General features: G+C 37.0%; 1 protein-coding gene across 1 annotated transcript in view; it reads left to right on the forward strand.

The window, feature by feature from the left end:
* LOC110457798 overlaps positions 1-13339 on the forward strand; it is a 34947-nt gene extending 21608 nt beyond the window's left edge. The window contains exons 12-22 of the mRNA XM_021509209.1: positions 575-625; positions 1055-1129; positions 2198-2248; positions 5722-5784; positions 6349-6420; positions 7504-7575; positions 9455-9520; positions 10013-10081; positions 10606-10671; positions 11879-12123; positions 12772-13339. Coding sequence (XP_021364884.1) covers positions 575-625; positions 1055-1129; positions 2198-2248; positions 5722-5784; positions 6349-6420; positions 7504-7575; positions 9455-9520; positions 10013-10081; positions 10606-10671; positions 11879-12108 — 815 coding nt within the window. The 3' untranslated portion in view covers positions 12109-12123; positions 12772-13339. The remainder of the gene's footprint in view (positions 1-574; positions 626-1054; positions 1130-2197; positions 2249-5721; positions 5785-6348; positions 6421-7503; positions 7576-9454; positions 9521-10012; positions 10082-10605; positions 10672-11878; positions 12124-12771) is intronic.
* Positions 13340-15002: the final 1663 nt, after the last annotated feature.

Consider the following 15002-nt stretch of genomic DNA (forward strand, 5'->3'; position numbering starts at 1 on the left):
ACGTCGACAATTCTAATAATAAAATGACTGGATACTACTATAAAAGTGTGTACAGATTCGTGAGCTATGTTTCATCGCATTCTGTTGAATGATATTATTTCAGCCGTTATTCGGTTACTATTAAAGGAATGCAACTAATTAAGTTAAAAATTAATGTTTTGTCAATTGTTTTACGTCATGTGATAAAGAGAGTCTCACATTTGTTTCCATTTGATATAAGATTTATGAAACGAGTTGAGAATGTTTTGATTATGCTTGGCAGAGCCTCGCAAAATTAAAACTTTCTCAACTCGTTTCATAAATCTCATATCCATGGAAATTTATGTGAGATCCTCTATTTCCTACTCCATTAAGGCCCCCGCGTGCTAACATCGGGGCCAACAACAATGATTAATATGAGTTGATATAACTTGTTTTATAATTGTTATCAAATAAGCAAATTTTTATTTTTATTTTTATTATTATAACGAAGTTTTGTAATGCGTTGAGGTTACTATAAAAAGAATCCGTATTACCTGTTTACATCAATGTTTCTGAAAATACAAATTTCATATGACCTTATCTTTCATTGAAGTTCTGCGTAGAAGAGGAAGCAATTGCGGAATAGCAACTCCGAGTCATGACGGTAATAACAATGAATTACGAATGCATACTTTTTTTCTTCAATTTTTAAGTTCATTATGTTACTTTTGTCATTTTGAATCTAAATACGGAGATAAAATTGAATATATTCTACATGTATATGTTTTGTATTGCTCCCATAAGAGTCGGGTATCTGAATTATCACCCAGTTTCGAGAGGATTTTAGTTATATGTAAAAACTCATTTGCATTAATCTTCAAATTATTTCCTCCACACTGCTGATAAATCTATAATATCTTATTTCGTTTTTCTTACATTTGTTCACCAACGCTTTTGGAAGTAAAATCTTATCATTTCATTTATTCCACCCATGTCTTGTAACGTCATTTATCTGAGGAAAAGCCACGATATTTTGTTATTTTGTGTTTATGAATATGTATCGTTTGAGATCACATTAGATTTGTCATTTTAGGTCTGCCTGCTCCTGTTGCCAGCACTAATGAACGTGACAGAGATGCAGAACGCGGCAATGAGTTAGACGCCGTTGGTAAGTACAGCTACATTTATACTAACATGCAAAACATGAACCACGACAGGCCTCAAGAGTTAATCTCGATAACGGGACGCCACTGTTCAAAATGGTCATGTTCCAGGACGGAACAGTCTGCAGGCCGTTTTCCTTGACGTCAATACTCTGTTTCCCATCACCATGGTTAAAAAAGCGAAACTAATCTGAAACAGGCACGGAATTGCATTGTTTAAACAGCCATTGAAAGTTTGATTGAGTTGACTTAAGATGATGCTGTGTCAAAGCAGAACTCTTATTTAGCCAAATAGCTCTCGCACGACTGGATTTAAATAACTTATCTACCTTTTGTTATACACATGTTTTTCTTGTCGTATTTTCGTGTCGTCTTTTCCGTATTGCGTATCGGGCATCAATTTTCAATGCCGTAGTGGAAAGTATGGTTACAACGGGTACAAATAGTACACGTGCGTGACGATGATATGTCAGCAACCCGATATCACGCGCTACTGGGGAATGTGTATGTACTGAACTTAGAGACATGATTCATGCAATGATCACACGTACTTAAGAAATAACAATTCCAATACAAGAACAAATTCTGACTTTCGGGAAGACACTGCAGTGAGACGGGGCACTCACCAACTCCTACACAAAACATATTTTTATCCTACACATTCATTTAACGGAATTGTAAAATCACAAATACGTTTTCGTCGCAAAGATATGATAGGATGGTCGGATGGCTCAGTGGATAGTACACTTGCCTCTCACCAAGGTGGCCGGGATTCAATTTTGATCGGACGTGAAAACGTATTGGGTCACCTGCCCGACCTCGTAGGTTTCCTCCGAACACTCTGGTTTCCTACTCCAGTAAGGCCCCCGCGTGCTAACATCGGAACCAACAACAATGATTAATATGAGTTGATATAACTTGTTTTATAATTGTTATAAAATAAGCAAAGTTTTTATTATTATTATTGTAACGAAGTTTTGTAATGCGTTGAGGCTACAATACAAAATTCCCATATTACCTGTTGATATTAATGTTTATGAAATAATTAATATGACCTTATCTTTTAATTACAGTTTTTGGTAGAAGAGGAAGCAATTCCGGAACAACAACTCTGAGTCGTGACGGTAATAACAATGTATTACGAACGCATGCTTTGTTTTTCTTCAATTTGTAGCTTAATTTTGTTACTTTTGTCATTTTGAATCTAAATATGGAGATAAAATTGAATATACTCTGCATGTTTATATTTTGTATTGCTCCCATCAGTGTCGGGTATCTGCATTGTCTCCCAGTTTCGAGAGGATTTTAGTTATATGTAAAAACTCATTTGCATTTACCTGCCATTTACTTCCTCCACACTGCTGATACATAGATACAAATATAAGACAAACACAAGAATATCAAGTTAAGAGCTGAAATTATTACTTGATATTATTAATAATATTACTTTTGGCATATGATTGCCATGGCTTCGCCCTCATAACAGCTAGAATTAAATGGAAACTGGGAAAAGAAAATTTCACCTATAAAGGTTGTTAAGTATTAATATGAAAATGTCATTTTAAATTCCAAACGTTAGCACATTTTGTTGCCCCAACATGTTGTCACAGTACCAACAGAAATGTATGAAAAAATACAAAAAATGTGTGGGCACATGCAATGGGAAATATCTGGTCCAGTTCACTGAACACTTACAAGGTTGTTCAAACTACATATTTTTAAAAACAAAGCTTCATGAGACCAGGAGAACAAACCCCTGTGCAAGATCAATAGTCGAAATTGCAATATCAAATAATTGCAAATAAAACAGGGAAATATGTAAAATGTTCACAACGTTCAAATGTCCATGCTGGATAAGACACAACCACTGTATCAAAAATTCTTGCCAAAATTTACAACATGAGGATCACCTACTCAAACAAATATGTGCGTAATATGGCGACATCCATATGGAAATCTCGGGCATGACAAAAAGCTCGCCTTATGATCGATGAACCCAAAACCGAAACTGTTTTGTTGATATCTGTAACTTAAGCTTAGAGTAAGCCATATGTAACATAGACAAGTATTACAATAATTTGTCAGTTGGAATCCTGATGTAACTCTTGAACGCTCTGTACTCTTATCGACCACTTTCTTTAATTCTATCAGCTTAAAACCCTTTCATGGATGCCAATGTAGCTGCATCTATCCTAAAATAATGTGATTTGTAACTATGTGTGTGTAACCAAATGGCTTTCAAAGATTTTTTCAGTACTGCCGAAAATTGATACCTAGTAACTGGAACACTGTTAAAATGGCAGAACAACACACCAGGAACCTGTATTCAGACCGCCAGAACTTATTTTAGCAAGTTGCACTAGACAAATGGACCTATCAGTTTTTTGCAATTCGATAATCACACCCCTCCCTTCCTAGTCTGTTTTTGAATGAGGAAGTTTCAACTTGAGCATTCCATCCCAATCACAAACTTCAATGTTATGTGCCATTAAAGCATGCTTAGCAACAACAAACTTACCCACTTGCATGAAACCATAGAAAGCTATGGAAAAAGCGGCTGAGGTTGCCTCATAAGCTTAGCCACAAATAACAGGTAGTATTTGAAGATAGGTGACGACTGTTGGCATTTTCATCTAACCTAGTCATGCCGATCAACATTTTGTTGATAATAAAAATCTGGGTTACATTTATACAACCACTAATCTTTTATTTAAATCTTATGCCTGTTACATATGAGTTCACCGTTGAAGGGGGAACCCCTGTGAGGTCAGCCATGCAATAAACTCAACAACAGTGTGTAATGTAGGAGGCCAAAGACTGCCTAGTTGGTAGGATCTGCAAAGCAAAAACAGTTCAAACCTATCAACTCCAGTACTGTAAACATGCCTGGTGTTGGATGCCAAAGAGGCACTTAGGAGCCTGTTAACTTCACATTGTAAGCTATCAGTTGGAATGCCTCTGGGAGGGTTTTTTGGTGTTGAGCAGGTAACGCTCTATCGGTTAATAATTTTACTTTTGAAATGCGTAAACTCTGTAAAAATACATAAGTTTCGGAAACACCAAGATTCTTATGTAAATGCATTTATAAAAATGCGTCGAGGAAATTTTGTATGCTGCGTTTTTGAAGCAAGAGAAGGTTGTACAGATTGAATACCTACTCTATTCACCACCTCCTAGTAACTTCTACCTGTTTCATTTACCTATGAATCAGTATGCCTCTAGGAGTGCTCTAGGCGATAAAATCTTACAGTGTCTTGCCAGTATACCAAGGGGAGATTACCGTGTTTACGTACTGGATAGCGTGCGTTTCTGCTTAGGGGGTTACTCGAAGGATTGCAAAGAAAGGTCAAACTATCTACATCAAACATGTGATTCCTGACACTTGTGACGGAAGTTTTTAAATGACCCTTGTATATGTAGAATCTGCTCAAATGAGAAACCGTTCTGACTCCTTGCACAGTCGGTCGGCGTTGGTATGGGCTTTTGTATGCCCCCGCCATAAAATGGAGGGGCATATAGTGTTGCCCATGTCCGTCCCGTCCCATGGCGTCCCGATTCAATGTAAACACCCGTCCCGTCGCGTCCCGTCCCGATTCAATGTAAACACTTAGCATCTTCATTCTTTAAAAGATTTTGGTCAAACTTTATACAAAGGTACAACCCTCCATAAAATGGGGGGGGGGGGGGGCATATAGTGTTACCCATGTCCGTCGCGTCCCGTCCCGTCCCGATTCATTGTAAACACTTAGCAACTTCATTCTTTCACAGAAATTGGTCAAACTTTATGCAAAGGTCAAGCATGAGTACACTTCCCACATCGTTGTGTTTCAGAGATCCAAGGTCAAGGCCAAGGTCACACTTGCTATATATAGAAAATCATCAACTGATTCAATTTAAACACTTAGCAACTTCATTCTTTCACGGATTTTGGTCAAACTGTATACAAAGGTCAAATATGGGTATACGTCTAACATCCTTCTGTTTCAGGGTTCCAAGGTCAAGGCCAAGGTCGCTGTTGCTATATATGGAAAATCATCAACTGATTCAATTTAAACACTTAGCAACTTCATTCTTTCACGGATTTTGGTCAAACTTTTTATAAAGCTCAAGTATGGGTATACCTCTGACATCCTTGTGTTTCAGGATGGTAATAACATACAGAAAAAAACATATGAATATTAAAATCAACTAATCAACTTTAAGTGTAGTACCTTGTGTGTGTGCAGGTTTCAGTGTATCAAGATCAAAGTGGTTGTAACTTTTTATAGACCACTGAAACTAATTTCACATGGCAGCGGGGGCATTTACGTCTTACAGACATTTTCTACTTGTTTATTTTTGTTCCTTCAGCAATTTAAAGTATTCAAGTCATTTCTTGTTTTATCATATCAATGCTTTTTTAGGATTTCATTTAGATATATATGGAAACAAAACAGAGAGACTTATTCATGCTACCTAAGTTCAGATTTTTACTTGCCTACTTAGTATTGGTAATTATATCATCTTACATACTAGTAATCTTTGTTAAGCTTTTATTTAAGACAACTCATACCGATCACAACACATTTAATGATATTTTTAATTCTTTTTTTTTCAGATTCTAATAATCAAAATAACGACAGTCTTCATATATATCCACGTCTTTCACAACAAGACCAAAGTAAGAACTAATGTGAATTCACTTTATACAGTAGAAATGTTTCGGTTGATTATTGGGTTATAAGAAAATGCTTATATGACCCAACAGACTACCGTTTAGTGGTCATAACTGCCCCTGGTATTATAACTACATATTGTGAAAGCAGGAAGGTCGTTAAAGTCTAAAGTATCATCCAGAAGGTTGCCCATAAGCCAAGATACAGCAGAAGGTACCACAGAAAGATACATTAATACAAGACTCCAAAGTGACGAGTCGACTTGTTTTGGTAGGGATTTAAGTACAGGTTTATCAGAAGGACTTCCCAGTGACCTTGACCATAAATATGACTTTGTTCGTGAACTTGAACTATAAATAAAACATTACTCTACAGTACCTACCATATCATTTTATTCATCTTTGCATATTCTTACTTCTTATTATTTAGTTAGTTAGTGATTTTCGTCTTCAATGAGAAACATTTGGTTCTGTGTGAAACATTTAAGGTCGGTTACATGTAGGAACTTGTAGTAATCAAATGTGTTGTATCTGTAAATATGTCTATACAAACATACCTGTATTTTTCAGTTACTGCACGTGACGTTAAAGGTCCTGATGAAACAAGGCCATTAAAACGTGACTTTGAGTCGCAATCCAACGGTAGGTACCAAGATATCAGTTATATAAATATTAGACTCCAAAATGACCAGACAACAACCCATCGTAAGAATCGAACTACCAATACATAAATGAGATTTAACAGTGACGAATTCTACTGCGATTGTGACCAACAATGTACAGGTTCGACTGCTGGATTGATACAACTCTTCCCCACCTTGATGGTGTGACAGAGAAATCTTCTACGCGAGGGGTGATTCTTTGGTTGTCTAAGGCTCTACCGAGGGTTAGACAACCAACAAAAATCACCCCAAGGGTAGGATATTTCTCTGTTATACCCTCAAGGTAAGGGATGATTATGTTTCTCCTATCCTATTATTTCAGTTACTATTCCTCCGACAGTAGTCTCGTAAGTTTGTGAACAAAAACACATGGAGAATGAATATCGTCATTCACTTTTGATGATGTCACAATTACACTGGTGGTGCATTTTAATGACGTCACATTTGAACACGTGGTAATCGGCAGGAGGCTATCCCCCTAAGGGTGACAAGCTGATCTTTCCCGGGGGAAACGAGAGACACGCATGTGAAGGGTGGGAGAATCAACATGAAAGGTCGACCTCTAACGACAGGGATAAAGTATTAATATATCAGAAGGATTTACCGTGACCATCTGGTCTTAAATATAAAAAAATTGTATATGTTTGTCGACTGATATCTGCAGTCGCAGGGCGGTATCCGATTATTAGTTCAAAAGTACATATGTCTATATAAGGAACACGACAGTGACGACCCAGTATTGTATGGTAGGTATAGACTACTGGTAAATCAGAAGGACTTCGTAATGACTAGCTGGTCTCCATATGATTTGTGACCTTGATCCATAAATGTGATCTTATTTGTGACCTTGATCCATATATATGATCTTATTTGTGACCTTGATCCATAAATGTGATCTTATTTGTGACATTGAATCATACATATGACATTATTCGTAACCTTAAACCACAAAATAAGACATGTGTTGTGACAGTGTCGGAGTTAAAGTTGGTGAAATGAAGGTAATTTAAGTATTCCAGTGTCTTATATATGATATTATTTATTTCCCTGGGGTTTTTTGCAGGTACTGAAAGTGACAGTAAAGATCCTGATGAAACAAAGCCATTAAAACCTCACCTTGATTTGAGATCCAGCGGTAGGTACAACAATAGCAAGTATATAGTTATTAGACCTCACAATGATTTGAGATCCAGCGGTAGGTACAACAATATCAAGTATATAGTTGTTAGACCTCATAATGATTTGAGATCCAGCGGTAGGTACAACAATATCAGGTATATAGTTATTAGACCTCACAATGATTTAAGATCCAGCGGTAGGTACAACAATATCAGGTATATAGTTATTAGACCTCACAATGATTTAAGATCCAGCGGTAGATACAACAATATCAAGTATATAGTTATTAGACCTCATAATGATTTGAGATCCACCGGTAGGTACAACAATATCAAGTATATAGTTATTAGACCTCACAATGATTTGAGATCCAGCGGTAGATACAACAATATCAAGTATATCGTTATTAGACCTCACAATGATTTGAGATCCAGCGGTAGGTACAACACTATCGAGTATATAGTTATTAGACCTCACAATGATTTGAGATCCAGCGATAGGTACAACAATAGCAAGTATATAGTTATTAGACCTCACAATGATTTAAGATCCAGCGGTAGGTACAACAATATCAAGTATATAGATATTAGACCTCACAATGATTTGAGATCGAGCGGTAGGTACAACAATATCAAGTATATAGATATTAGACCTCACAATGATTTGAGATCCAGCGGTAGGTACAACAATATCAAGTATATAAATGTTAGACTCCACAATCGGCGAGAGGACATCCCATAGTAGGAAACGAAGTACCAATATATCAGTAGGATTTCTAGTGCAGAGCCCCTGCAGAGATTGCAGGAGTGCTGGCTCACTGCCTTTGTTTTTGTTCTACAATTATAACTATTACTATTATTCATATGTTGTAAAGCGCTTTTGAGTAAGTTTACAAATTATATAGGGCGCTATATAAATGTTGTATATTATTATTATTATTATTATGAGGGGGCCTTACAGGAATTACAGGCTTGCTGACTCACTGCCTGTACCCTTAACTTGACCCCTTGAGGAGACTCATTTGGGGGCCCTGCAGAAATTGCTTTTATCACCCTCGCTTCACATTTTATGTTAAACCGTTAACGTTTACTACTCTGCAATTTATCTTTACTTGATATAAAGATGTTTATCTTCTTTTTTTCTATTATGCTTTTTTCTACTATTTGGGGCGACTTATTTGTGGACGGATTTGTCTGTGGTCCTTTGGGGGCGAGCTTCTGTAGACGCAATTGTTTTTGAATTTGAATTTGAATTTGGATGACGAAATTTGCGGTACAAATGTTTAGTGCGGTTCTTGTGCTTTTTCATCTAACTAAGATATTAATTCGTATTCAAAACAAGTAACTTGTATCCAGTTTGTGTAGCATTAACCCCACATTGTCCCTCTTTGACCTCAGTTTTCTACTTGGTCGATTGGGGATGACCCCTTCCGCAATTTTGACGTACATATACACCTCGTTTTTTTCACGCCGTGTTTACACGAACAACCACCACAAAAGATTTTCACTACATTTATTCAGATTTTTGTTATTTATTTATTTGACCTAACGTAGTCAAAATGATTTTTTTACAATAATTAGCCTTCAGGTACACGCTAACTGAGGGGTTTTGAGGTCACCCCTTCCATGGTGACTGTTTGTCTTCGGTTTATGTTGTGATTTGTAAATTTTCATGTTCCTGACTTGATAAAGGGGCGGATCGCCCTGGAAATTTGTCAAATGTCTTTGTGTGCACTGTTGTTTTTACTCTTTGCCCATATGTCTATATAAGTAATACGCATCCAACCAACATTTGTTTGTTTGGATGAATTGCCAATATTGGATCAATACTGTCATTTTTACTTATGAAACTTATATTTAGATCTATGCATATTTATACCTGTTGGTTTTTTTCAGGTAGAAGATATGGTGGTAATGGAAAGTCTCGGGAAATGGATATATTGGGGAAGTCGTTAATTAGCAGTAGGTACCCATATAACTACTATGTCTGTGTTGTTTTCAACAGTCAGTGACGATATGTTAGTAGGAATTATATAATGAGGACCTTGTCTTCAGTTGTAGAACAGGTATGTCGGCTGGATTCGGGAGTTGAAAGTCGGTAACCAATGATAAGTAAGCGCGTAAAGTCACGTCGGATTGGATTCGAGAGTTAGAACGTAGAGTTGTATATGCTGCATTTGACAGTGATGTGTGGACCTCAAATGGTAGGAATCAAAGATACGATATATCGGTAGGACTCTACAGTGACGAACTGCTCTCAAATGGTGGGTAGCAAAGTATAGATATGTCAGCTGTTTCAGACAGTATGTATTCTGATGTTAACACTGTTTATACTACAGCGCATCAGATATAATGCTAAAATTATACCACCGCCACAATGTTAACACGTTCCTGTGTCCTTTTTGTTTATTCGAGCATTATTGTATTTATCCGTATATTTGTCTCTTATTTCAGATTTTTCCAGTAGTACTGTTGATGAAGAGACCTATCCGTTGAAAGTTGGTAGGGAGACAGCCGTCGATGGTACGTATCTCTTGGTGTAGTTATACCTATATGGTACACACGATGACGAGACAATCGCTATGGTACGTATTTCTTGGTGTAGTTATACCTATATGGTACACACGATAACAAGACAATCGCTATGGTACGTATCTCTTGGCGTAGTTATACCTATATGGTACACACGATAACAAGACAATCGCAATAGTACGTATCTCTTGGTATAGTTATACCATTATGGTACCCCGAAGTATTCTAATTTATAAACCTTTGTATTTAAGCCTGTTTTAAATCAGTTAAAATATAGAGCTTCATTTACTTGCCATTTAGGTCAGTTTTACGTGCCAGTCATAACTGAAATGTGACATGGAGAAATAAATGCTAGTTTGGCTCTCTGTCATATTAACATGTTGTATATATAAACAAATGATAACGTAGCTACTAAATTAGTAGTGGTGATTATTAGTCTGTTTTCCTTATCAAAAGCTTAACCACTAGCCTGCCGTTTAAGACAAATATAAACACATGCTTGTTTTATTTTCCAGGTTCGTACACTCCATATGACATTACTTGCAGTCGTTCCTATGAAGGACTCTTGAACCGAGATCAAAGTAGTTATAATTTAATGTGAATTCATATCCTGGTTAATATAAGGACTATAATAGAAAAAAATAGAAAAATAATTATAAAAAAACGTATATGAATATCGACTGAACCCCACAGCCTCAGTTCGCCATTCGATTATGTTTAGAGGTCAGGCTCATTAAGTCTTGTATGATAGGTAAAGACGTACTTGTATATCAGTAGCACTGTTCAGGGGTGTCATGGCTATAGTATTAAGGTACACATTGTAGTTGGACGCAGAGCAATGAATCGAACTTCACTGGTAGATACATATATACATTGTTTTAATTGTTCCCTATCTAATATACTTTACTTCTGACCTTGATCAATATATATTTCATCAAATTACATACTTTAGCTGATACATTCAGTTTAAATTTAAAGATGGAAAATAAATACGTCTATAATTCAACTGTTTCATGCCTCTATATGCTTAGTCCGAATTATTCTGACGTTTTATCGACTTTTTTCATATAGGTCTGTCGTCGATTAACGTCAGAACTCCGGCCCTCTATAATATGCGGGAAATATGCGACCCGCGCTCGGGTCGCACTTCAAACTGATATTTTAGAAACAAATCGTCACTTTCACACACATGTCGCACATGGATCGAAAGATCTATTCTTTATGCACAAGATGAACATACATAACATGCCTCAAACAACCAATACAATCACTAAAAACACATTTTTTCAAACCTACTCTGTTTTACTCTAGTTTTTTGATAGCCCCGCCTTCTAATGCCACGTGACTTAAATCTCGCCGGCCTACGTCATAATGTTGGAAAATACCTTCGGTAACGCGAGATCTCGTCAAGTCATGTGACATTGCTCATGGCCTAATTTCCATTAAAAACATGGGTTGGTATAGAAAACGTTGGAAAATACTTTTCGTAATGATCTTTGAAACATGTTATTGATACCACCTAGTGCATATAGAATAGATCTTTCGACCCATGTGCGACATGTGTGTGAAAGTGACGATTTGTTTCTAAAATATCAGTTGGAAGTGCGCTCCAAGCGCGGGTCGCATATTTCCCGCATATTATAGAGGGCCGGAGTTCTGACGTTAATCGACGACAGACCGATATGAAAAAAGTCGATGAAACGTCAGAATAATTCGGACTACTATATGCTAGGCATTTGTTTAACTCTATTTGTATAAATCATTGTTGTTTTCTAATGCTGCAAACAGGCCACAACGGGGAAATGATTAACCAGCCTAACACGGAGGATTACAACTGCAGACAGGTTTTAAGCAATCAGTGTGACTCGCGATCAATACCACAAGACGCCATCCGAAGAGAACGTCGGCTGTATCATGCATCCTACAACAGGAGCACACAACAGATAGAATACCCTCAAAGCATCAATAGTCTCCAGAGACCTGGTGCAACACAACCTACCAGCAATACTATCCGGTAGCAGTTAGATTAATTGGAAAGCAGACATACAAATACACCAGTTTCCTCGGTTTGTGATATATTTGTTTCACCCTCAGGTTGAGACGGGATAATTCTACCGTTAAACAATTGTGTTACGTCACAAAATCAATGTATTAACGTCACGACATAAAGATTTAAGCCTGTAATGTCATCATTGCAATACATGTATTTAAATGGGTCGACAGGGTTAGAACGAATCATTTACTGCCTTGAGGTGAGATCTCAACCATCGGGGAAGATTCTTAAAAAGCCTTTACTTAAGAGTCTTCCCCCTCGGATTGAGATTTCCCTATCTCACCCAGGCGGTTGAAATATTCTTTTGTATAACATACTTCATACGTTGGTTGTCTCTAGTCCTTGCGGTCGCTATTTGTCAAGAAAATCTTCATAGATCTTTTATCAAATTAATTTATCATTAACTTTTGACCTGTACCTTTGAACACGTTTGTCCATGGCTTGACGTCTATACTTTTTCACCTTAAACAACCTGATTTTTAAAAGCAATTAAATCACCTCCATGTCTGAGAGTATGCGAAATAAATTGCTGTTACCTATGCTTTGACCTTTGACCTTAGTCATTGGATTAGAAAACTTTGCCTTTTGTAATAAAATAAATCATAGTCCTCTTTTTGTGCTTTGTTAGGTTGAATTGATTGAAGATTGAAGACGTTGATCTCGTTTATTCTACACTGTGATTCCTGGACCAAGTATCAATGTACACGCCAGGGTGAGAGACCAGTGTGTTCACTGCCATCAGATAGCGAAGTCAAACCCTATGCAGCCCCCATCTGACACAACTCCTCCAGATATCCCATTTCAGATGATTTGCAGCGACTACTTCACATATAACAATAAAGACTATGTAGTTATTGTTGACGGGTATTCAAACTGGCCAATGGTATATAAGTCAGAATCAGGTGCAGAGGGACTTGTTAAGCGACTTCGTGAGACGTTTGTGACATTTGGCATCCCAGAAGATTTGACGTCCGATGGAGGCCCACAGTTCACAGCGGGAAAGACTCAAGAGTTTTTAAAGGCCTGGGGGGTTCGTCATAGGCTTTCAACATTATTCTTAATTTGTTTGAAGTTTTCTTCGTATACTCTCTAAAAAACTTGTCCCCGGGGAGGAGATAACTAATCATTTACTATTGAACTGTGTATATACACATTTCAGGTATCAGTCACTCTTATGATTAAAGATATAAAACTAGGAAGATGTTGATTCTCATTTAGTAATGTACATTCCACATCGGGTTACGTGATGCATGGGGTGGTAATGTACATTAAACATCCGGTTACGTGATGCAGGGGGTGGTAATGTACATTCCACATTAGGTTATGTGATCCCGGTTTATGGAGGATGGACCGGATTATCCAGATTCAGCTATATAAAAACGATATTGCTGGTAGGATATTTAGAAGCAAGAAATGATAATTGAGATGTTGGTCCCCACAATGCGTGCAGAGAGTGTAGTCCTAATTGAACATTAAAGGCTGAACTTTCAACATTGTTTAATGGGACATATTCCTATGTATAACGTGAGATGGAACCTGTCTATACATGTACCTGTATTCTAAACATCTTTTATTATATTCCTGTATATTATTACTCCATGTTAATTTCTTCACACAGTACTTTGACATTAAACCGGACATTACAAAATTGTAAAATTGGGATTCCTACCCCAACCCTAGGGGCCAGGGCGGGGCCCAAAAGGGAAAATTAACCAATATTTCAAAAATCTTCTTCTCCAGACCCAGAGGTATTACAGTCATTTTCTCTGCATGGATGGAAAGATCATCAGGGGCTTTATTTAAATTGTAAATTTCAGGACCCCCGAGCTATCCGTTCTCCCTTGGGGAGGGGGTAAAGTTTACTATAGTTTATATTGGGAAACAACACTTTTGGGTATATTTTGACAATTTTCTGTTGGAAATTATTCTTACTTGGTGAGAATTATCCCTGAAGGAAGATGGTTTTAAATTGTAAAATTGGGATTCCTACCCCAACCCTAGGGGCCAGGGCGGGGCCCCAAAGGGAAATTTAACCAATTTTTCAAAAATCTTTTCTCCCAGACTCAGAGTCCTGTACTTGTCATTTTCTATGCATGGGTGGAAAGATCATCAGGGGCTTTATTTAAATTGTAAATTTCAGGACCCCCGAGCTATCCGTTCTCCCTTGGGGAGGGGGTAAAGTTTACTATAGTTTATATCTAGGTAAACAACACTTTTGGGTATATTTTGACAATTTTCTGTTGGAAATTATTTTTACCTGGTCAGAATCATCTTTGGTGGATGACGGTATCAAATTGTAAACTTGGAATTCCTGCCCCATTCACAGGGGTTAGAGCGGGGCCCCAAAGGGAACATTTACAAATATTTTAAAATTCTTATCCTTTGATGACATGACAAGTATTGTATTTCACTTAGTTTACATGCTGATTTCCACATCACATCTAAACAATAAAATAAAGCTACCAGTACCTATGATATAACTCAGGTGACCGCTAAGGCCCTTTGGCCTCTTTTCATACTTGTTAAGATTTTTACAAATATTTTATAATATTTACGTTCTGTATGCTTAGACCCATTGACAACAATTACATTCATAAATGCATAACACAGGTGTTCATAGAATCTCAGCACGTGGGAACTGGTGTCAAACATAGTAACCTGATCACACTGCGTAGTAATACACTACAAAAACTACTCACTCGGAACGACCGACCTAGATGCTTATTAGCTGCATCTTAAAGTAAACTTGAATTTTAACACAAATAAATGAAAATTTCTGTGTTATTTATGTACTATTGATACATAATTTGCATGCTGTAAATTAATATTTTAAAAAAAGTCCACACCTCAGCGTTAACG

The sequence above is a fragment of the Mizuhopecten yessoensis genome, unplaced genomic scaffold (assembly GCF_002113885.1).
Source record: "Mizuhopecten yessoensis strain PY_sf001 unplaced genomic scaffold, ASM211388v2 scaffold9311, whole genome shotgun sequence".
Lineage (NCBI taxonomy): Eukaryota > Metazoa > Mollusca > Bivalvia > Pectinida > Pectinidae > Mizuhopecten > Mizuhopecten yessoensis.